This window comes from Sus scrofa, chromosome 15, assembly GCF_054392235.1.
Source record: "Sus scrofa isolate SSC_HxYL_T2T_F1_AM1 chromosome 15, Sscrofa_HxYL_maternal_Yorkshire_Landrace_v2.0, whole genome shotgun sequence".
Taxonomy (NCBI): Eukaryota; Metazoa; Chordata; class Mammalia; order Artiodactyla; family Suidae; genus Sus; species Sus scrofa.
The window spans coordinates 151,912,895-151,937,776 of record NC_139397.1 but is presented as its reverse complement, the minus strand read 5'-3'; the positions used below and the strand labels follow the sequence as shown (position 1 = coordinate 151,937,776).

General features: G+C 49.8%; 1 protein-coding gene across 6 annotated transcripts in view; it reads right to left on the bottom strand.

The window, feature by feature from the left end:
- UBE2F (ubiquitin conjugating enzyme E2 F (putative)) overlaps positions 1–24,882 on the bottom strand; it is a 53,136-nt gene that overhangs the window by 20,394 nt on the left and 7,860 nt on the right. For 4 of the 6 annotated variants that reach the window (XR_014829191.1, XM_003133768.7, XM_084998873.1 and 1 more), the window contains 2 exons: positions 18,382–18,411; positions 15,278–15,343 (listed from right to left, as the gene is read on the bottom strand). The exons of the other annotated variants lie outside the window; for them this stretch is intronic. Coding sequence is in view for 3 of the 4 variants with exons in the window: in XM_003133768.7 (XP_003133816.2) it covers positions 15,278–15,343; positions 18,382–18,411 (96 nt within the window). In the remaining variant the exon portion in view is untranslated. The remainder of the gene's footprint in view (positions 1–15,277; positions 15,344–18,381; positions 18,412–24,882) is intronic. 6 annotated transcript variants of the gene reach the window in all.

Here is a 24,882-nt window from a genome sequence, read left to right as displayed (position 1 = left end):
TGGAAAAGATCATTTGGGGTGGAAAATTTTCTTCTTTTGTCTTTTTAGGGCCGCACCCACGGCATATGGAGGTTCCCAAGCTAGGGATGGAATCGGAGCTGTAGCCACTTGCCCTACACCACAGCCACAGCGATGCAGGATCCGGTTGAGTCTGCAGCCTACACCGCAGCTCAAGGCGGCGCCAGATCCTTAACCCACTGAGCGAGGCCAGAGAGAACCTGCGTCCTCATGGATCCTGATCGGATTTGCTTCCGTGGAACCACAACAGGAACTCCCGAGGGGAAGATTTTTCCCCTCCAGATACAAGAACTTTGCACGTAAGTGACATCTTGGGTATAAAATACTCGGGGTGCTCCCTTGTCAACCGGGGGCTCTGTGGACATGAGCCCCTCCCATCCTGACACTGATCACGGCAATGGAACGTCCGGCTCCCTGACCCACACGGTGGGCACCCTGTGCGTGGACATCACTGCTGCTGGGTGACCGCCGGGATCTGCTCAGTCCCCGTCCTCAGCCACAGCTCTTCGCACTGACTTCAGCTATTCTCCCTTGGCCTTCCATCTCCCTCATTACAGAGTTTAAACTCTACTGCCTGCCGGTTTCAAAGAAATTCTTACTTGGTCTAAATATGGCTTTGACTTTACCAGATTCTTGTCAGAGTCAAGTGGTCATTTAATAATTATTAGGCTTATATTGTCTCTAAACTCACAGAAAAGAGAAAGCAGCTTGTTCTAATTTTTTTTTCTAGTTCATAGAATAAACCCCCTTCTGGAAAATGATCTGCTTCTTTGTCCCTCTTCTAGCCACACAGCTTTTGGACCTGATCTAGTCTGCTTTTTATTACTGGACTTGCCCAGAAACTCCACAGTCTAATTTAAAGCAGCAGAGCAGACTGGACTGAGAGGCACCCGAGAATCTCTCGTTTACTGTGATTTTCCTGATGGAGCCCCCAGCTGATTCACCTCCTGGGTCTGGCTCTCAGCTCTGCACTGTGCGGGGTGGAAAGTGGAGAAAGGCCCGCCGAGCTCTGGAGCCAGGGGCAGAGGACTGGCTCAGAGTGTCTGTAACCCAGGGCGCACCACGTCTGAGTCTGGGACAAGCCAACCATGGCACTACCCATGGCTACTGTGGCTGGAAAGATGCTGCTTCGTAGGGACGGGGGTGGCGCTCGAGTACAACAATGAAACGCAGTAACGGAAGCTCCTGGCACCCAGCTCTCAGTCAGCCACCTGCTCCCACCCCCAGGGTTACAACGAGAGGAGTCGCCCTGCTCTCCTCTTGTGCCCCCTGCCTCCGAGGGACCACATGCCAGTGTCGTCCAGCCAGGGCATGGGTACCCCTGGGAGCAGAGACTGTCCAAGGAGCGTGTGGGCACGGAGAGCTTTAAGAGGATCCATTTCTAGACGGCTGGTGTCCAGAGTGCTCTAGTGTTAAACACACCTGCCGGCAGTGCTGTGATTTTCCTGATGGAGACCCCAGACCCGTCAGCTGCCCTCTCCTCAACCCCCGGCGCCTCCTCTCCTCTTGCTGGGAGGCCCCCCCGCGGCGTGGGCTGCACAGCTCCCAGGAAAGGCCCGGGGGCTGCGGCGTTATGCAGCCTGGTGCTTTTCCCCATCTCACGCCCAGTGCAGCGAAAGGCAAAGCGTGGCATTAAAAGCAAGACACAGTTCATGTTGGAACGTCTGGAATTCAGACGTACTGTGGCATCTGGGATGATTCGCGTTTCACTATAACTTCAATCCCGAGGCTACTGTAAGAAAAACGAGCCCTGGGGAGAAGCAAGCAAAGACGTCACCAAGAAGCAGTGGCGCTTGCCTCCTCCACGCAGGCGACCAGCTCCGCACTGCGCCTGGGCACTAGGAATTAAACTTGGGAGTGAGACGGCTATTGCAGACCCATCTTCAAACCTTTTTAAAAGTTAAGACTGCAGGAGAGAGGTCTGCCAGAGCTGGCTCTGCCTGCTGGCGTGCTGAGGATTTCCCTGATGGGCCAGAGGAGGAACTCCGCAGCCACACGCTTCCGCAAGGCCTATGGGTGCACTGTTACACGGGCGAGCGTGGGACGACAGGTGCATCCCCGTCTGCACAGCCCTTTCTGCGAACTCAGGGCAAGTGAGATGCTGTCCGGTCGAGAAGACAGGCGTGGTTAGTGGGCAGCCACCAGCGGGGGAAAGCGGTTCGGTGCACCTCCGGGAAAATGGGACACAAAGGGACGCCCATGACGGCGTGCCCCAAACCATGTCCACCAGGAGTTCCCAGCTCTCTGCCTCCAAGGAAATGCAAGAAGGAAGCTCATCCAGCAGTCAGCGATACGATCACGAAAACATCCTACACGGCCTTGGCCTCTAACTTTGAAGTCAAGGGAAGCAATGACACAGAGATAACGGAACGCCTTCCACGCCTGCCTCCTGCCTTACACGGAAAGCCGTTCTCAGCGTCTACATCTGCAAAGACAAAGGAAGGGGAAAACTGATACCGAACCCTTCTTTCCAGCATTAAACAGTACTGCTCACAAATACATCACTTAAATGAGAGAAAAATGCTAAAAGTAACCTTATCACTCTCAGGTACATTTCAGATGATATGCTATTTTGTTTAATAACCACCAAGGCTTGCAACATATTGTTTGTTTGCTAATTTATTTACTTATTTATCATCATTTTAGGGCTGCACCTGCTGCATAGGGAAGTTCCCAGGCTAGGGGTCGAATCGGAGCTGTAGCTGCTGGCCTACACCACGGCCACAGCAATACCACATCCGAGCCACATCCATGACCTACACCACAGCTCACAGCAACGCCAGCTCCCCAACCCACTGAGCAAGGCCAGGGATCGACCCTTCGTCCTCATGGATATTGGTCGGGTTTGTTACCACTGAGCCACAGCGGGAACTCCCTGTCGTTTAAAGTCATTATTTATTCAACAAACATTTGATGAGCCCCCACGATGTGTCAGGAACTGTTCTAGGCAGAGGTGACACACCAGCAAGAGACCTCCCTGCCCTTTGGAAGCTTACATTCTTGTGGAAGGGAGACAAGATAAGTAAATCACGTCAGAGAAAGGGAAAAAGAGCCAGAGTCGGAGCTGGGGGAGGGCAATCTTAAACAGCAATCTGAGAGTGAAGGCTGGCAAAGGAACAAAGACCGGGAAGCGGGGTGGGATCCGCACAAAGGCCTGAGGCCGCTGGCAACGCGGAGGCCAGAAGGCGAAGCAGGGGAAGGAAGAGCTGGCTGAAGACTAGCGGGCTGGCCCCCCAGGCCACTGGGAGCGCACTGGCTTTCATTCAGAGTGAGACAGGGAGCCACCAGAGGGGCCTGGCAGGGGGGGACGGGGCCACGGAAACGAGTCACAGGGCTGGAGCCCCCCCAGCCATCTGATACACAGTCCAGGTGAGAGATTATGCTGCCAGGACCAGGGTGGATGCTGCTGAGGTGCAGCTCCTGTGAGGGGGCAAGAGCAGGACGTGCAAGCGGATTAGGGGTGGGGTGGCCAAGGAAGGAGCCAGCGAGGTGCTGGATCTCTGGCCCTGCAAGGGAAGGGCGGAACTGCCACCTCCAAGATAAAAGACTGCAGAGGGCCCAGCTGGCCAAAGGGCAACCTCAGATGTGAGATTAATTTGACATTTCAACACCCAAGGAGACACTGTTTGGCGGCCAAAAGATCTTTCCGGAGTGGAGGGGAGAGATCGGGGCTGCATCAAAGTGGTTTGGGAGCTGTGTAGTGGCGCACCCGGATTTCAGAGGCTGGTGTGGCCTCCAGGGACCTGACTACAGAGGTCCAAGGACAGGACAAAGCCCTGAGGTACCCCCAACTTAGAGCGGTCAGGAAATGGGTCAGTGGAGGCAACAGAGGGAAAACCAGGAGTCAGGAGCAGGTACAAGCAGTGCCTGTAACAAAAATTCAGAAGGAAATGCTCAACGCCCAATGGAACTTCTTGAACAACTGAATAGAGAGAGGAGTTCCCGTCGTGGCTCAGCAGTTAACGAACCTGACTAGCATCCATGAGGACGCAGGTTCACTCCCTGGCCTCGCCCAGTGGGTTAAGGATCCAGCATTGCTGTGAGCTGTGGTGACCTCTGCTCAAAGATGCAGCTGGAATCTGGCCACACTGCTGTGGCTGTGGTGTCGGCCAGAGGCTGTAGCTGCAATTCGACCCCTAGCCTGGAAACCTCCATATGCTGCAGTTGTGGCCCTCAAAAGACCCCCCCCCAAAAAAAAAAAAAAAAATATATATATATATATATATGTATAGAGAGAGAGAGAGAGAGAGAGTTACCGAAGAGTATGATGAGGTGAAAACATTCTTATAAGCAGATTAGGACAAAACTCTGAGAGAAGTGCAATAAAAAAACGTGAGTTCAAGGAGCAAGAAGCAGCAATGACCATTTTCCAACCATTAAACTTGTTTCTTTCTTCTTTTTTTTAATATATGATGGTGGGTATATCCACAGTATTTAAAGTCTACCGGCAATATTTAAAGAGTAGTATATATAATGCTTTCTTTAAATGTCAATATTTACAGCATGCTGGACATTACACTCTATGCAAATTTTAAACTTAAAGGTAGGAAAAACACAACCCCTGCCAAGCTTGCAGACCAGCAGGTGGTAGACTCTCTCTGGAAAGGGCCAGGCCGTACCTGCTTCGGGCTCAGGGCTCCTACGTGTACCACCTGTCACATATTATGCATATGCCTTTAACTTTGTGAAAACCATCCCCAAGAGCTGCGTGAAAACTGGCCCGGGGTTGGTGAGGGTGGGGCTTCGGCTCACAGGTCTAGCTTGTTCATTAGAAATACAGGAAAACAAAGCGGTGGTGCTGGGCTGCGGACCAGGGCACGTCCGCGGCAGCGTCCCTGCAGAGAGAAAGCTGTGTGGGCTCAGTCACGCAGGGAGGGCTGGGCTGCGGTGGGGGTGGGTTCAGTTTAAGACCTGGAGGCCAGCAGCACCTCCTCCACAGTCACAAGCACGGGGACGAGTGGGGCACAGACACCGCGTGGTCCCTGAGGCCCCCCCACGGCCGCCGCCCCAGCCCCCTGGGCCGTGGGAGGCTGTGACGCCGCTGCTGTACAGAGCCACTGAGGCTCGTAGGCTGCGCACCCACTGCGGCCCTCTGGCTGGCCCATGAGAGGTTGTCTCACTGGGATCTGGGGACAAGCAGGGCAGGGCAGGGGAGGAAGACCAAGGAGCGGGGTGCAGCGACAAAGGCAGCTGGGAGCAGCGGGGGCAGGATGGAAGGGGCGGATGTGCCCACCGGAGCTTCGGGCAGACACTGAGCCAGCTGTGAGAGTGCTACTGAGGAAACCAGGACCACAAGGAAAGGAACGGAAAAGCTGGAGAAAGTGTAGCAAACAGAACATCCATAGCAAAAAGACACAGTATCTGAAACACCCACTGGATGCACCCCACTGTCAAGCAAACACGGCAGAAACAAACGCTTTGCAGCGAAGCACGGAGAAGCGTGAAGCAAACCCAGTGCCGCGATGGAGGCCACATCACACGCAGAGGAGTGTAAAGTACTAACACTCACACATACAAGCGGAGTTCCAGACAAGGGTCGCAGAGGGAACATTTGAAGAACTGTGGTCCCGTCTACCTCAACTGGATGAAAACTGTAACTCCAGAAAGATCAATACACTCCGAGTGAAATAAACAGAAAGAAAACCACATCAAAGCCCATCATAACCCAACTCTTAAAACTGTAACAGAGACAATCTTTAAAAGCAGCCAGAGAAGAAAATGCGCATCGCATAACATGCAACAAAGAATTACCACTAACTTCTTATGAGAGAAAACAACACCCCAAAACAAGTCAGAAGGCAGGAGAATGACAGCCTTAAAATGCTGAAATTGTCAACTTAAGAATTCAATATTCAGCAAAGCTGGCAGAATTCACCGTCCGCAAATCTGCACTACAAAAAAATCCAAGGATGTTCTTCAGGCAGAAGGAAAATAACAGATGGGAACTCAGAGCTGCAGAAAGAAATGAGGTTGTACATGGTAAATATGTTGATAAATATAAAAAGAAAATGCAATCGTCTAAAACAAAGGTCGCAGTGTATTATGGGTATCAGAGATGTGAAGTACACGAGGCTACAAAATAAGGGTCTGGACGCGAAATGGAGATACACTACTACCTGTCTAAGCTTCACCTTGAGAACGAGACCGAGGACAGCAATTAAACTGAGAATGAGAAAATGTGAGCAAAACCCAAAACATCTCAGAGGAAAATCAATGAAACCGAAAGCTGGTTCCTTGCAGAGATCAGTAAGACTGACCTTCAGCTATAACGTGATCAGGAAAACAAGAGAATTTTCAACGGCAGGAAGGAAAGAGGGGATAGCACCAGAGACTCTGCAGAATGTAAAAGGGTGAGAGAATATTAAGAGCAGCCTTATACCAATAAATTTGAAAATGTAGTTAATATGAACAAATTCTTTGAATGATAAGAGATCACCAAAGCACATTCAAAAATAAGAAAGGCAGCCCATAGCTATTAAAGAAATCATACTCAAACTCTTACCACAAAAACAAGATGACTGAATGCTAGACCTTGGTGGTTTTACTGGGGAATTCTACCATTTAATAAAGAATTAACAGTAATTCTATAAACTCTTCCAGGAAACAGAAGGGAACACTTCCCCATTCATTCTGGGAAGAGTTGGGGGGAGGGGAAGAAGCTAGAACCTTATCTTGCACCATATGCAAAAACTAACTCAAACTGGTCACAGGCCTCAGTTTAAAATCTAAAGCAGGAGTTCCCGTCCTGGCTCAGTGGTTAACGAATCCGACTAGGAACCATGAGGTTTCAGGTTCAATACCTGGCCTTGCTCAGTGGGTTAAGGATCCGGCATTGCCATGAGCTGTGGTGTAGGTCCAGATGCAGCTTGGATCCTGCGTTGCTGTGGCTCTGGGGTAGGCTGGCGGCTACAGCTCCAGTTTGACCCCTAGCCTGGGAATCTCCATATACTGCAGGTGTGGCCTTGGAAAAGGCAAAAAGACAAAACAAACAAACAACCCCCCCCCAAACCACAAAAACCTAAAGCAATAAAATGACTTTAAAAAACAAAATCCTGGAGTTCCCGTTGTGGCGCAGTGGTTAAGGAATCCGACCAGGAACCATGAGGTTGTGGGTTCGGTCCCTGCCCTTGCTCAGTGGGTTAAGGATCCGGCATTGCCGTGAGCTGTGGTATAGGTTGCAGATGCGTCTCGGATCCCGCGTTGCTGTGGCTCTGGCGTAGGCCGGTGGCTACAGCTCCGATTCGATCCCTAGCCTGGGAACCTCCATATGCCGTGGGAGTGGCCAAAAGAAATAGCAAAAAGACAAAAAAATAAAAAATAAAAAACAAAATCTTTGTCTAAGAAAGGCAAAGATTTCTTACGACATAAACGCAGCTATCTGTATTAGTTTTATATTGCTGCTGTAATAAGTAACCACAAAGCAGCTTAAACAGCACACATGTATAATCTCTTATAGATCAGAAGTCCAAAATGAATCTTGGCTAAAATGAGAGTTGGCAGGGCTGCCTTTCTTTCTGTGGCTCTAGGAAAAATCCATTTCCTTCATTTTCCAGCTTCAAGAGGCCACTCATGCGCCTTGGTTCATGGCCCCCTTCTCCGTCTTCAAAGTCAGTCATGGCCAACAGAAGTAATAAATGCAATGACATGGATAAACTCAGAAGCACTGTGCTAAATGAAAGAAGCCACACAATATGCTACATATAGGTTGGGACTGTTTATATAACAATCTGAAAAAGGCAAAATGACGGCAGAAATCAGATTAATGACACCAGGGGCTGGGACGGCCAGAGGGACCGACTTTGGAGCCGATGGACACATTCTAAGCATCTGGCTTGTGCTGGTGGTTACACAGCTGTATGTTTGCCAAAACAGAGAGAATGGTAACCCCAAGAATGGTGAGTTTACTGTCTGCAAATTGTACCTCCCTAAACATGATTTCTGAAGAAGATAAAAACAAAGCCTGCTACACGAAGTGTACTGTCAGGTGGCACGGGAAAATGAAAACGTGCCAGCGAACTTTACACTGTCAAAAAGCGTAACGATTACACAGCGTGGGATGGCTCAGCGGTTAGCGAACCCAACTAGTATCCATGAGAACCCAGGTTCGACCCCTGGCCTCGCTCAGTGGGTTAAGGATCCAGCATTGCCATGAGCTGTGGTGCAGGCTGCAGACACGTCTTGGATCCACTGTTGCTGGGGTGTAGGCGAGCAGCTGCAGCTCTGATTCGACCCCTAGCCCGGGAACCTCCATTGTGGCCCTAAACAGCAAACAAACAAAAAAAACCAGATCTAAAAACCATGCATCAGACATTTAACTTCATGCCCCTTCCTAGAAGCCTGAGCATCCCAAGAGAGCGTCTGCCTCTGTTTATGCGTGAGGCAGAGGGCACAACTGGGTGTAAGGACGGTGTATCAGACAACACGTCCCGACTCCGCGAGATGGTACGCGAAGACACCGCATCGACAGAGTTCTGGGAAGGAGCGAGCGGAAGAGCAGTGACGTTTTCCCCACAAAACTCGATGCGAAGGCAGAAACTGACTGCCTGAAGAGCTGGCGTCCCATTTCCATTATACATAAAAGGAGAATTGCCCCCTCTAGTTCCGGGTTATTGGAAGGAAAACACTCTTCTTGATGGTCATGTCCCCGTAAGTTTAACGTCGACCTCGAAAGAGCCAGGGATGGGAGAACACGTTCTGCGCCTGCGGCCTCGACAGACTAAGAGCAAACCACACATGAACTCCCGCGAGACGCGGCGGCGGTCCAGCCGAAGGCCTGGCAGTGCTCTGACCACCTCCAGAGCTTTTCACCGCATTCGTGATTATGCACACGTTGTTCCGAAAGGTTCAGGCTTACCAGCCCTACCCCTCTGCCCAGAGACGGAGGCCTTCCTGACCTCACGTTTAGAAGCTTTCCCTGCTGTACTAACTCTAAAGCTTTGAAACAAAGCTGAGACTAACTAAGGGCCAAACACGAGGGGGATGACGGGGAAACAACTTAAACGTCACGACTCAGTATAAGCTGCACTTTTATTACCACACTCATCAGTCAGGGAGTTTTCATCAATAAAATATGCAAATTAAGCAAACAAGAACAGGAGTCCCTCGTAGTGCAGTGCATTAAGGATCTGCTGCTTTTCGCTGCACTGGCCCAGGTCACTGCTGTGGTACAGGTTTGATCCCTGGCCCCAGAACTTCTCTATGCTTCAGAAAACAGCCCACATATCTAATCAAGATAATATAATAGGTATCAGATAAAGATAACACATACCTAATAAAGATAATTTCGAAAACACCCCACATATCTAATTAAGAACTTATACCCAGGTACAGAGACTTACACCTCATTAGGAAGAAGCCAAGCAATCCAATTTTTAAGTGGGTAAAATATTTGGATACTTGAACAAAGGCGATATACAGACAGCAAATGAGCTCAGGAAAAGATGTTCGACATCTTTAGGCATTGGGGGAAGTGCAAATTAAAGTCACAATGAGATACATACCTATGAGAACGGCTGACCTGAGAAGGCGGGCAACACTAGCTGTTGGCAAGAAGGGGGGTAACCGGGATTCTCACGCACTGCTAGCAGGATGCAGAAGAGCACTTTCCCTTGGAAAACAGTGTGGCGGTGTTTTATAAAGCTAAACTTACTCTTGTACCATGATCTAGTAATTCCACGGCCAGGGGAAATAAAAACACACTGGCAAATGGAGACCTGCCTGCAGAGGTTTACAGCAGCTTTGTGCCCAATGGCCGCCAAGCGGAAACGACATAAAGGATCACTGGGCACCTGGTACGAATGCACCAGTTACACCCACACCATAAGTACCACTCACCAGTAAAAAGACACAAGAGAGCACATGTGAAACTCGAAAGCATTATGCCGAGAAAAATAACCTAACACACCTCAATCAGCATCGCTTTAAATGAAAAAAAAAAAAAAAATCAATCCAAATTTCCACCTTAAAGTCAGAAAAAGAAAAGCAAGTTCAACCCAAAGTATAAGGAAGGAGAAAATAAGGAAAGAACAGAAATCAGTGAAATGGATAAACTCAGGAAAGCAAAAGCTCACTCTTTGCCAAGATCAACTGAATAAACCTCAAACTAACACGATCAGGAAAAAGGGAAGATCCAAATAACCACTATCAGGAATAAAAAGGGGGTATCAGTACAGGTCCCACAGACAGTAACAGACTGGCAGGAAAATATTCTGAATGAAAGAAATTTTTGTATCAATACATTCTACAACGTGTAAAATGGACAAATTCCTTCAAAAAAATAAAATTACAACAGCCAATTCAGAAAACATAAACGATGAATAATCCTATATCTATTAAATAAATGAATTCATAAATAAAACTCCAGGGCCAGACTGTTTAACTGGGGAATTCCATCAAATATTTAAGGAAGAGTTTACATAAACTCTTTTAAAAAACAGGATACAGGAGTTCCCATCAAGGCTCAGTGGAAACAAATCTGACTAGCATTCATGAGGATGCAAGTTCAATCCCTGGCCTCGCTCAGTGGGTTAAGGATCCAGCGTTGCCGTGAGCTGTGGTGTAGGCTGCAGGCACGGCTTGGATCTGTGGCTGTGGCGTAGGCCAACAGCTACAGCTCCGATTTGACTCCTATACTGGGAACCTCCAAATGCCGCAGGTGCGGCCTTAAAACAACAACAACAAAAACCAGGAAAAAATATTTCTGCATTTATTCTATTACGTTAGCATTGCCTTTATGTCAGAGCCAGACAAAGAAATCATAAGAAAAGAAAAACACGAATACTGACACAAGATTCTCTAACAAAGCAGTAGTAAACTGCATACAGGAATACAAACAAGTATTTACATCATGACCAAGTGGAATTTATTGCAGGAATACAAAGCTGGTTTAACATTCAAAAAGCAACAACATTTATTTTCAAAAAAACCCTTCAGCAAAGGACATGTTAATAAAAAACAAACAAACAAACAAAAAACCCCCGGGAACTTCCGTCATGGTGCAGTGGAAATGAATCCGACTGGGAAGCATGAGGTTGAGCGTTCCATCCCTGGCCTCGCTCAGTGGTTAAGGAGCCGGCATTGCCGTGAGCTGTGGTGTGGGCCAGCGGCTGTAGCTCTGATACGACTCCTAGCCTGGGAACCTCCATATGCCTCGGGCACGGCCCTAAAAAGACAAAGACAGACACAAGACCCCACAGCTAGCATCGTACTCAGTGAGTGATGATCACTCCCCTAAAGATCAGGGCCAAGGCAAAGACCAGGCTCTCGCTACTTCCACTTGCCACTGTACTGGCGGGCAGAGCCAGTGCAGTAAGAAAAAGAAATTAAAGGCATACGTACCGGTGAGAGAGAAGGTAAAAATGTCTTCAACTACAGATTCGATGATCATGGACATAGAGATCCCAAAGACATATGAAAAAGCCACCAGAATTTAATAATGGAATTTAGCAAGGTCACAGGACATATGATCAATACATTAAAAAGTCACGTGTGTGTGTGTGTGTGTATATATATATATATATATATTTTTTTTTTTTGGCTTTTTAGGGCTGCAGCAGCAGCATATGTAAGTTCCCAGGCTAGGAGTCGAATCAGAGCTGTAGCCACTGGCCTACGCCACAGCCACAGCAGCAACGGGGGATCCAAGCCACGTCTGTGACCTACACCACAGCTCATAGCAACACCGGATCCTTAACCCACTGAGCGAGGGCAGGGATCGAACCCAAATCCTCACGGATACTACTCCAATTCAATACCGCTAAGCCACGATGGGAACTCTGTCAATGGTATTTTTATACACTAGTAACAAGTAAAGTGAAATTTTAAAAATACCATTCACAACAGCTTCGAAACACATGAAATACTTAGTGATATATTTCACAGAATATTTGTAAGACCTATACACTAAAAACTACAAAACTTTCTGAGAGAAACTAAAGAAGATCTAAATAAATGGAGACCTTTACTCTGCTTGTGGACTGCAAGTCTCGATGTTGTTAAGACACCATTTCGTCCCGAACTGATCCACAGACTCAACGCCGTCTCCATCCAGACCCCAGCACCGGGGAAATGCTCATCAAACCACAATGAGCTACCACCTCACACCCCCACACTGGGAAGTATGTAGAATAGGAACTTACACACTCCTGGCCTGCGTATAATAAACCATTCTAGAAAGTTTCTTAGAAAGTTAAAATGACTTTTCCCATAACTCAGAACTTCACTCTTAAGTGGAGCTGAAGAGAAACTGAAAATGTGAGTAAAAAGGATGACGTGAGACTGTCAAGAGAAGACTTCCTCATCATAGCCAAATGGAAAGAATTCAAATGCTATCAACAGGAAAATAAATAATTACGTCATAGGCAGACAACGAATACTGCTACACGGAACGACACACACCACTCAAAAACGTCACGTGCAAGAAGCCAGAGACTAAGGGTACAGAATATGATTCCAATTATACGAAAGTCAGGAACTGACAAAAATAGTTTATGGTAAGAGAAGTCAGAAAGCCATTCCGGGCAGGGAGCAGAGGGCGAGGAACTGACTGCGAAGAGGAGAAGGAAGGGCGGGAGTGCTGGCACATCTTTCCTGGGGCTGCGGCTGTGGCTGCGGCTGCACAGGGATGTGTATCCATTTTGCAAAACTCAGTAAGCTCAGCTCTGCAGTTGAAATTAGTACATCGTATTATTTGTAGTTCTACACCTCAGTAACGCTTATTTAAAAAGTGACAACTAAAGTTTTAAAAAAGTCGTCCACGTCCCCTCTGTCTACGAGCCACCATGTCACAGTGGGGACAGGCTGAGGGAACCCCCACAGGGCAGCTGGGCCACTATGGCCTGGCCCAGCTCTTCGAACCCTCTCTCTAACTTCACAGAAGGCCCGGGGGTATTTCAGCCAGGCTTTGGCTTTGTTTCATCTCACTTACTAGTATTGTTTTGTGAGCTGATGTGGAGACTTTCCCCCTAAATTCAGTCATTTTCTTTTCCTCTATAACCAACTTACGTTTCCATCTTTTCTCTGAAGAGTACATTTATTCCCAAGCATGAGGGACATTCCCCAAACAAAACCATAAAAATGTTACCAAGTCTGGGGAGTTCCCGTCGTGGCGCAGTGATTAACGAATCCGACTAGGAACCAAGAGGTTGCGGGTCTGACCCCTGGCCTTGCTCAGTGGGTTAAAGGATCCGGTGATGCCGTGAGCTGTGGTGTAGGTCGCAGACGCGGCTCGGATCCTGCATTGCTGTGGCTGTGGTGTAGGCCGGTGGCTACAGCTCCGATTTGACCCCTAACCTGGGAACCTCCATATGCCCCGGGTGAGGCCCTAGCAAAGGCATAAAGACAAAAAACAAAAAAACAAACAAAAAAAACCCTCAGTTAAAGAAGAAGAAGAAGAAGAAAAGAGGGAGGTCCTGCTGTTGTGCAGTGGGCTAAGGACCCGGTTTGTCTCTATGGAGGTGCTGGTTCGATCCCGCGCCCGGGGCTGAGGGTTAGGGATGCCGTGTTGCTGCAGCTGTGGCACAGGCTGCAGCTCCGGCACAGGCTGCAGCTCCAGAGCAGATTCAGTCCCTGACCAGGGAACTTCCATATGCTGTGGGTGCAGTCAAAGAAAAAAAAAAAAGCCACTTATCCAGACGATAGCAACAGAGGCCTGGCAAAACCAGAGAATGGCTGAGAACGACAAAGCGCAAGCGTGGGCCGGGGCAGAGCACTGACTGACTCCCTGAAAATGCCCTAAAAAGGCAGAGGGAAGAAAACATTCTTACTACAAACACGAAGTGTGAGACTACTTAGGAAACAGAAAACAAATCTTTTTCCCCCTTTTTGGGCCACCCTGTGGCATACGGAGTTCCTGGGCCAGGGATCGGATCTGAGCTGCAGCGGCGAGCCAGGCTGCAGCTGTGGCAATGCTGGATTCTTAACCCACTGTGCCGGGCCGGGGATGGACCCTGTGCCTCGGGCTGCAGACACTGCCGAGCCCACTGCGCCACAGCGGGAACACCCAGAGAACCCGTCTTCACCACCATGGTAATTGCTGAAAATACCCTGCAGAGCTTACCAGTAACAGTAAACAGCCCCATAACGGCGACCGACCGGCCGGCAGTCACCAGGAAGCATCGAAGTGTGCTCAGACCCCTCTCGAGAAACAGCAGCACCTGCGACGTGTTTATGAAAGTGGCCGGAGGGTGGTCAGAACCCTCACTGGCTCACAGCCAGAAGCCGCGCACTGGGGTCTCTGGGTGTCAGGGTGCGGACGGCCCTTTGTGACCACACTGCCCTGGGGTTGGTGTCTCTCCCCCGTGGTCACTCATCTCAGACCCGGAAATGGTACCAGACTGAATTTACGTCCGTGTCCCTGAGCTGTCGTGTAACATTTTCAAGCACATGTTGAAAATGAGATTTCTCCTGTTATTATACAACACAGGGCTTCTCTGTGGGTTCATCACCACCTCCCGACATTCCGCGTTCTCGCTCACGGTTTAGTTAGCGAGTGACTCATTATTCTGTTTCTCGCTCCCGCTCCGTCCCCCAAACAGAAGAACAGCCTCCCCTTCCTCCACACGACTCCCTCCCCTCTGGTTAAGTCCCTGTGCTGCTTTCTGCCTCCCCAGCCCGCCCCCAGAAGTGCTGCTGGCCCTGGCACCCAGGGCTCATCATCAAGGCCATGGCTGCAGCGCTGGCACCCGCACGCGACCTGGGGAAACACGAGCCGGCCCGTGCGCGGCACCGCAGCACAAGGAGAAGCGCTGGCCCGGCTGGAGCCCTGGCGCTTAGACACCGAGCGCGCGCACGAGGACAGCTGGTAATCTGCTAGCTTCCCTGTGCCAGAGCCGGGCTGGAGGGCTTCCCACACCTTATCTATTTAATCCTCGCAACTGGCCCGCGAGATAGGGTCCCTTGGATCCCCACGCCGCGGCTGGGTGGGCCGGAGCTGAGAGAGGCGACTGAGCAATGTAACACGGTCACGCTGCTGCTCAACGGCAGGAGGGATCTGAACCCAGTTCCAGTTCCAACCCAGAGCTCCTGCTCTTCACACATCAGCAGCCTCCTTCCTCATTCGCCTGGACTGTAAAGCCTGCGTCTGATTCCTGGAGCATGTGCCAAATGCCTCGGATCACTGCGCTACGCTTCATTAGACTACAAAGCACGAGCCCGTCTTCCTCCGGAATGGCTGCTCCTGGCAAAGGCTGGAGGACAGATCAAGCCTTTAGAACGCGCTCTTTGGAAGTCACTTCAGTACTTACACATAGGAGAGTATTACCTGGGGTTACAGTCAGCTGAAAGCAATGAAGCTTGTTTGGATCAGGAAAATGCACTTTACACGTACCTACGAAAGAAACAGCAGTCAGGAAGGTTTGAGAGTTAGCACCAGTCCTTCTGTTGAGGCTAACCTCGAGATGCACAGAAAGTTTAACAAAGAAGTTCCTGTCCTGGCTCCATGGAAACGAATCTGACTAGTATCAGGAGGATGCAGGTTCCATCCCTGGCCTCACTCTGGGGGTTAAGGATCCGGTGCTGCCGTGAGCTGTGGTGTAGGTCGCAGATGTGGCTTGGATCCCGTGTTGCTGTGGCTGTGGTGGAGGCTGGCAGCTGCAGCTCCGATTCAACCCCTAGCCTGGGAACCTCCATATGCGGCGGCTGCGGCCCTAAAAAGACAAAAAAAGAAAAAAAGGAAAGAAAAAAGAAAAGTTTAACAAAAACATATGACAAGAGCTTGGGAAATGTTTTCATTGATTAAAAGTGGCACCACTCATTTGCTTTTACACCTAGTATTCTTGCTTTTTAAATAAAGGTACAGATGTAGAAATCAATCCTTGTAACATAGACTGGACCACCAAGAATAAAGAAATTGTCCAGGCAGACTTAAAAAAAACAGTGAAACTCCTAAAAAGAACCGGACTTTTTTTTTTTTGGCCATGCCCATGACACATGGAAGTTTCCTTCCCAGGCCAGGGAGTGAACCCACACCACAGCAGCTGTAACCAAAGTCACAGCAATGACAAAGCTGGGTCCTTCACCCACTGAGCCAAGGGGGATCCACGAAAAACAAACATTTTAAAGTTAAAAAGAAGTTCTAACAATGACAACAAAAAGTTAAAAGTCAGGTTTTAGTTCAACGCAGGGGCTTTATTACAACTCCAGAGCCAAGCTTTCCTCGACCTACAGGCGGAGGCTAAGAAGACTCTCCCCCTACGTCTGCCTATCTGAAAGAGATGTTTTCTTATTTTTTGCAAACGGCAAAACCTCTATAAACTTGCACATACAGAGCTCCAAACTAGTTCTGAATAATTACTAAGCAACTCTGCTATATGACAAGCTATTGTTTGCCTTCACAAATACTTCAGAAAGATTATTAATCAGATAGTAAAGATCTACTCTTTGGTGGCTCTGTTTCCTCTTTAAAATAATGAGTTGCATACTTCTGGAAAGCCTGGCGTACTTGTATAAACTGATTTATATTTGACAGAGAGAGGAGATAGGGAGAAGAAGAGAAAAGAAGAATGTACTATGTTTTTTTAAAATCTGACACCTTAGCTATATATGAGGGCTAGGAAGTTGGACTGTGCCTTTTTCAAACCTAAGATACTTAGTTAAATTTTGGTTTGAAAGCCAATTATTGTTTTTCCACCAAATTTTTAGCTAACGCTAAACTATACTCTATGGGTTACAAACCAACAATCTAAGATTCTTATACACGGACAAAATGAACTGTGTATATGACTTAAGTTTTAAGTTTTCTATGGCCTTTGATTAAATGCACGTGGATGTACGTTCAAGCTGGGGGCCAGTGTGAAGAGATGATGGGAATGGAAAATAGAAGGACTGTTTCATTTTACTTTTTAAAATCGGATTTCATTAGACTATTACATAATATGAAAGGAACAGAGAAAGAGTATAATGAATCCATCGCGCAGCTTCAGTACTTTGAAGTCTGTCCTAGACACACACACACAAACACACACACATTGTTTTTTGTTTGTTTCCCTAGAACTTTGTTTTGTTTTTTGGCCACACCTGCAGCACGCAGAAGTTCCAGTCCAGAGATTGAACCCGAGCCATAGCAGTGACACTGCCAAGTCCATTCCCCACTTAGCCACCAGGGAACTCAGAACATTTTAAAGCAAATCATTTGTAAATACTTTAGTCAGTGGAATCCCAAGATATTTCCTGGTAGTTCTGACTAGAAGAAACAAGTCAAACAACGCAGTGACTTGTAAGACATTTGGACTGTGACCCACACTAAGAAGCATTTTACACTCACACACTCAGACATCAACAGTCTGTGTTCAAAGTTGTTTTTCAAGGAACGAGACCTACATGGTCTTACATGCTGATTTCACAACCCGTAAGGGCTGCACCCCCCTGCTGTCTCTCCAACTTTAGGTGGAGGTTGGGGTGGGTGTCTTCTTACCCCGTGTCATACCAAACTCTGTGGAGCACCGGCCCAGACTAGGAGACCCACGTATCAAATATCTCACTCACATTGGATAAACATCCTCAGCCTCAGAACAACTTTTAACTGAATATAATGACAAAAAGTCCTAAGTCAAAAAAATATTGAAACGGCTGAAGCTTTCAGACTTTGACAGTCTTGTAAAACATGAAGGTGGAGGGAGGCACCGAGGACAGGGAGGAAAGGGACGCTGACACTCAGCACACGAGCTCACTGTCTGCTAAGTGAGTGAGCTCACGAGTGAGGCCGGCCGTCGGTCCCCGAGTGTCAGAGCGGGAAGGAGCAGGCAAGGCGAGGAGACCCGGAGACGAATGGAGCACAGAGACAAATGACAGGTAAGCACTTTCTGGACCAAAAAGGTGGGACTGTCACTAAGAAAAACAGGGCGGTCAGGAGTCCCCACCGTGGCGCAGTGGGTTAAGACGCCGACGGCCGTGGCCCGGGTTGCTTCGGAGGCACAGGTTCAAGCCCAGATGCGGCACAGTGGGTTAAAGATCCAGCATTGCCTCAGCTGCGGTGGAGGTCGCATCTGTGGCTTGGATTCAAGTCCTGGCCCAGGAACTTCCATATGCCACGGGTGCAGCCATAAAATGGAAAAAAAATAGGACTGTCCATCACAAATTAATCTGCCTTTTCACTCCAAGAGGACACGGGTCAGAATGCTAACCAGACGTTCCTGGGCGACAGTCAGGAGAGGGAGCAGGGCTGTGCTACGCTCAGAAAGACGTTAACCTCCCCCTCCTATCAGAGCCCCGGAAAAAGCCGCTACCTGCTTACACAAATCACATGTTTTATCCCTAATGTACCCATAAAACAGGCTTTTCGCTACGCAAGGTTGTTAAAACATAAACAAGGTTCTTCATGCAATTATTTTACAGCGTTTAATATCTGACCAGGGATGCTATACTTACAAGGCAAATTAGCTTCAAGTTCCGCAACCTCTGTAGGAACAAAGAGATGATGGTTAATGTTAGTCAATTACTCCCCATAAAATCACCAGCGCTAAACTGGCAGTTCCCTCCAAAATACTGACAAAAACAAACAAAAAACCGGAACTAACTGAAATCTACACTTGGTCTAAAGTATAGATTTTACGCCATGAAATGAAATTGCTTTCAAATACACAGAGCGACTTGCAGGATGCCAGCCAAAGGCCCTTGCCATTTCACTTCAGTACTAGGGAAAAGAATTCAAAATTAACACAGAAATTACCCAAAGGTAAACAATCACTAAAGCATTCTTGAAAACTTGTCTCCCCAAGCAGTGGAACAACCGCCTACAAAATCTGATTTACATTCACACCGCCTCTCCCGGTTTTTCCAGATTTGTCTCCCCGTAAGCCCTCTTCTACAGTGAGGGGAACTCTCCCTCCTGCTGGGCCACCCCCTGCACCCTTGGCATCCAGGGTAAGGCGAAGCCCGAGGGAGCCTCCTCGTTGGAGCTTCACCCCTGGGCCTAGCGTCCTCCTCTGGGGCCTCCTCCCAGCCCCTCTGCCAGGACAAAGCTGCGGAGCACCCACCGACCCTGCTATTAAAGCGCTGAGGTCTGGAGGGCACCCGGACATAACTGGGACCGAACAGCACATGCTCTGGGTCCTCGGAGCACGGAGGTTCCCTCCAGCTGCGGAGACTCAAGCAAGAAGGAGGTTTTGGAGCCGGACTTTAAAGAAGAGGGAGAATTCAGTTTTGCAGGGGTAGGAAAAAGGGCACTTCAAGCAAGTCAGTCAGCAGTGCGCAGAAGCAGAGAGCACAGGCAAGCACAGGAACCAGCAGGCACAGGGGAGCCCGAGCAACGGGAAAGCAGGCTGAAAGGCAGGGCCCGGGTGGTGGTGGGCCCTGAGTTCGCAACTGAGAATTCTCAACTTTACTCGGCAGCATAAAGGAGCCAAAGGAGGTTTCTGAACAGAAGTTCCTCAGCTTTGCCTCAGCAGGACAACTTCTGAAAGGGAAAAGTGGAGGCCAGGGAGGGGACCCTTGAGGCAGGCGCTCTGACAGGCAGCAAGGACTCAGCAAAGGCAGGGAGTCAGGGTGCCTGACAGCCAAGCTGATGAAAGGCCCTGCCAACGGGGGAGGGGAGGGTCAGAGATGGCACTCAGAGCTGACCTGCGGGGGAAGTCGGGACCGGGGTGGGGGGGTGAGGTCTGGGTGCGTGACCAGGCCTGGGGCACCCCTGCAGCGTGACACCACTCACGTCACGAGACCGCAAAAGGGAGAGACCGGTGAGAAAGAACATGGGCAGAGAGCAGAGGACAGGAGCAGGGGGCTACCCCCACCCCGAGGAACAGGCGGAGAAGTAGGAGTGATTCGGGAGAGCGGGCAGGCGGCTGGGGGGGTAAGGGGCAGCTTGGGGCGGGGGGAGGGACGAGGCCTGAGGCAAGGCCATGCGATGGGACTCTGACCCTGCAGAGGGCCTTCAAAACAGCAGGGAGGGAAGGGAAAAGATGGAAACCAGACCATAAAACACTAAGAAGCAAAGCGTTCCTTCAAGGGAGGGGGGGCACAGCGTTTGCAAAGCTGGGTGCTGAAGGCACAGGTGGGAAGGCTGGCCCAGGGCTATCCTGAAGCTAGGGGGTTAGGTTTTGGCAGCAGCCAGCTGAGAACCTGGGCAGAAACAGGTGACCTACTATCTTAGCTCTGGGACCCAGGCATTTGCAATGGGCATCCAGAAAAGTGACGGGGGGCGGGGGGGCAGGCAGAGGGAGGAGGGAAGGAATGGAAAAGGGACAAGTTTTGGGAAGAAATGTGAGCCTGGGAGTCTCTGCTCGCGGCAGTCGGGTGCTCCGTAGGTCAGGGTTGACACACCTAAAATGTCCCCGACCCTACGAAGCCCGCTGCACTTTCGACGAGCATGGTCACCTTTAGTTTTGTCTCTGCTGGGCCCGCTCCAGCCCCTCCTGAGGCAGGGGCCTGAGTAAAGTCACGCCGAGGCCAGCCACACCAGGCCCTCCGACCAGGAGGGGTCAAGGGCCAGCTCTGCACCAACAGCATGCCCAGGGCATTCATTTGATCAAAAAAGGACATATTTTATCAAATGAATCATGCATACTAAGCACTTTTAAATAAATGTTACCCATAGAACTTAATACATATACACATATATACATAAATACACACACACACGCACACACATATATTTTTTTAGCTGCGCCCGCAGCACACCAAAGCTCCTGGGCCAGAGTTCGACCATGTGCCACAGCAGCGACAACACCAAATCCTTAAACACTAGGCTGCCAGGGAACTCCTAAACCTATATGGTTTTAAGGCAAATACTATTTGCGTACTTCCTATACCATTATTTAACTTTTTGTTGATAAGATTTTATAAGCAACTCTTCTGGAGGGCCCTCTCTTGAGAGACTGAAGCGGGCCGCCGGAACATGGCTTTCTTGGTTGGGCCTATCTGATCGCCATCGTGAGAACTCCGACTGTCCAGGTGTACAAAACCCCGGGGAAACAGAACACGTGCCCAGAGGATTTTAAAGGGAGCCACAGGAACAGGGAAGAGGCGAGGTCTGGACCCAGGCGGGCAGGGAGGCAGTGACCAGGGCACCTCAGCGGCAGAGCAGCAGACCCAGACCCCGTGCTACAAGCCAGCGTGGGGATGAGGAGCTCTGGGCCAGAGGACACCCCCCTGGAGGACTGGGACGCTCCGCCCTGGCCGCCCGCCCCGCACCTGGGGAGGGGTTCTTTCACCTTTTATTTATTTATTTATTTTTAAACAGCTCTGGTGAGGTACGATTTACATAGTATAAAACAGAGCAACTTTTTTTTGGAGGGAGGATGCTGTGCCCATGGCATGTGGAAGTTCCTGGGCCAGGGATCCAATCCCAGCCACAGCAGTGACCCAAGCCATAGCAGCGACAATGCTGAGCCCTTAACTGCTAGGCCACAGGGAACTCCCTAAAACAAATTAAGTGTACAATTCAAGGATTTTTAGTAAAATATGAAGTTGGGCATCCATCACCATAATTAGTACCTGCTGAGCAAATTCTGCCACCCTGCCCCCTCCAGACCAATTACACCAGAAGTTTCAGGTGGGGCCTCGGCTTCTGAATTTTAATTCTCTCCAGGTACAGGAAATGGCTGTAGGCTATGTTCCCAAGCTAAAATATTTACACAGAACTATGTACACAGATGGAGTTAGTAACTTGACACTGCAGTCAAGAAGTAAACTCCAAAGATGGGCGTTCTGCTTGCACTGCCATGTTCAGTGTAACTCGCTCAGGAAGGTGGGCAAGGATTGGAGAGCCCAGACCCCGTCCAGTGATGACCCCTCACCAGTCAGGGCCTCTGCAGGCTTCTGGTCCAAGAGCCAGTGCAGGCAAGGAACACAATCCCGGAGACACAAGGATTTCAATAAAGATGCTTGGTATTTCAGTCCAGCCGGTACCGAAGATAAACAAACTATAGGGCAGTGCTCCTCTCAGGGAGCTGTCCAAAAGACTGGTTTCTGTACACGTCACAAGATGCCAAATAATTACACTTGGCGTCAAGAGTCGTAACTTCAGAATCCATCTACAAGAAGACTACGACCCAAGAAACAAGCCATTTGCTTTCTGGGCTCAAAAGGCCTCTTGGCAAAGCAGCAGTCCTTCCCTGCATAACCTCGCCACCTGAAGGACTCTACCCCACCTGGAAGGTAACAGGAAACCCAGATATTTTTAAAGTGATAAAGCCTCGCCTGTTCCAAAGATGCTAGCCCCTCCCAGGCTCTGGGGAGGCAGCCAGCACCCGGCACAATGAAGTGGCTGCACAACTTCCTTCTGAGAAATTAGACTCTTCTCCTTTCTCACTAAAGACCAAACCACAGAGCCCACTTGAAGCATGACTGCACTGAAATATCAGACTACAAACGCCACCTCATTAGCACAATGCCCCCCCAGCACGTCCTCACACCTTCTGCTGTGGGCTGCTTACACACAGCGCTCTAGTTGTTTCTGCCCTGCCTGCCACTCAACCCACGGGTACGCCAGGGCGGGGGCTGTACATGCTGACCCAGCCCTGGGACCTAGTACCTGGGCCTGAGCTTGGCACGCTGGGGTGCTCAGGAAATGCGTGACCAACCAGCACACTTGCTAGCAGGGTGGCAGTACTTGCAGGGTGAATACCCTGAGACATGAGGAGCCCTTCCTCGTTGGGGACAGAGACATGCCCAAAGTGCTGTGGACTGAACCATGGGTTTCCCCACCCTACCTCCCTCCAGGTCCCCATGGAGAAGTCTTAAACCCCCACCTCCATGTGATGGTATTGTGAGGGGGCAGTAATTGGGGTCAGATGAGGTCACGACGGTGGGGCCCTCAGGATGAGATTGGTGCCCTTATGAGAAGAGGCACCCGCTGCTTACAAGGCAGGAACAGAATCTGCTGACGCCCGATCCTGGACTTCCCAGCCTCCAGAACCTCGAGGAATAAATGCGGCTGACAAGCCTCCCAGGCTCTGGTATTTTAGGAGGGCAGCCTGAGCTGCCTAAGACTAGGTCATTATGCAGATGGTACCCAGCAAGAGCCAGCCCCGAGCCCCACTAGGCAGTACAGGCAGGGCAGCTGTGCCCTCTGATCCAGGCAGAGCCTGCAGCTACTTCCCAGGAGGCTTGACTACCTCCTTCTACCCGAACCACTAGCTCTTAGATTTCCCGGACTAGAACTTCACATCTTAGCTTCCTGCCTGACTTTACCCGCAGAGCCCCTCTTCAGCACTGCTAGGATCCACACGATGCCCTTACAGGGAGACAGGGGCTGGGAGGGCATCAGCCCATGGCCAGAGGTGGCACTGCTACAGTTGAGGCCGGAGGTCCCACCGTGCCCCACATCAGCCTTTCCACTCAGCCTTCTGGAAGCGCACTGCAGAGCAAGCAAGGCGGGGACCCTGAAAACCAGCACAGCCCTGGTAGCAGAGGCTGGCATCAAGGGGAATGGAGCCCCAAGGCCTCATAGCCCCCGCTTTCAACAGGAGCAGACAAGGCAGACTTGAGCTGCTGTCCGTCCTCCACAGACACTCCCTGCCCACCCTGCCCACCCGAGGGGCCGCCAGATTCCCTGGGCCCCTTCACTCTATTGAACCCTGCAAAGAAGCCCTTCAAGGTTAGCCTGGGGCTGGCCACCCCACTCCACGTTAGCAGGACTCCTCCTCTGGGCCACTGCCCTACTTTGATTTTTGTTTTATTTTTTTATGATTTTTTTTCCATTATAGTTGATTTACAGTGTTCGGCCAATTTCTATTGGACAAAGCAACCCAGTCATTCAAACATATATGTGTATGTATACATACATACATAGACATAGTGTTTTTCTCACATTATTCTCCATTGCGTTCCATCACAAGTGACTAGATTCAGTTCCCAGTGCTCTACAGCAGGATCTCATTGCTCATCCATTCCAAAGGCAATAATTTGCATCTATTATAACCCCGAACTCCCAGTCCATCCCACTCCCCCCCCCCGCTTGGCAACCACAAGTCTGTTCTCCAAGTCCATGAGTTTCTTTTCTGTGGAAAGGTTCATTTGTGCCATATATTAGATTCCAGAAATAAGCGACATCATATGGTGTTTGTCCTTCTCTTTCTGACTTACTTCACTTAGTATGAGAGTCTCTAGTTCCATCCATGTTGCTGCCAATGACATTATTTTGTTCTTTTTTATGGCTGAGTAGTATTCCATTGTGTATATATACCACATCTTCCTAATCCAGTCACCTGTCAGTGGACATTTAGGTGGTTTCCATGTCTTGGCTACTGTGAATAGTGCTGCAATGAATGCAGGCGTGTTCACTGAAAGTTCTGTCTGGAGATATGCCCAAGAGTGGGACTGCTGAGTCATACGGTGGTTCTAGATTTAGTTTTCTGAGGTACCTCCATACCGTTTTCCACAGTGCTTGTCCTACTGCCCTACTTTTAAAAATATGTATTGTATGGTAGCAGCTTCACCCACTGCTAAATGCTCTGAATCCCCTGCCAACAAGGAAAGCCAACGCTGAGCCTACCTCCCGAGTCCTGGGCAGGGCCTGGCATGGAGAGCAGCTCTGGAGAACAATGCATGGTTCTCTTCCTCCCACTCTTCCAGGAACCGCACAGGACCAGGCCCTTCCTATACCACCCAGCACGTGACCACTCCTCATGGGGACACAGAAGCACTCACCCAAGGGAGGCCCCAAGTGGCTCCTCATGGAGACGCCTGCACCCGGACGCTGGGAAGCCCACGCGGGTAGGCAGCCAGGCCTCTCTGCTCTGCAGAGCAGGCTCGGGGCACGGAGAGCCGCTGCAACAAGAGCACACCAGGAAGCGCGTGGAGCCTGGGACCCATTTACACGGATCTGTTCCCTCTGTTCCTGACTCCAGCCCTGGGTCTGAACTCGGCCAACTCAGTTCCAGGTCTCCACATTGAACAGAGACTACTTTAGGCAAAGGCTCCCTGCCGGCC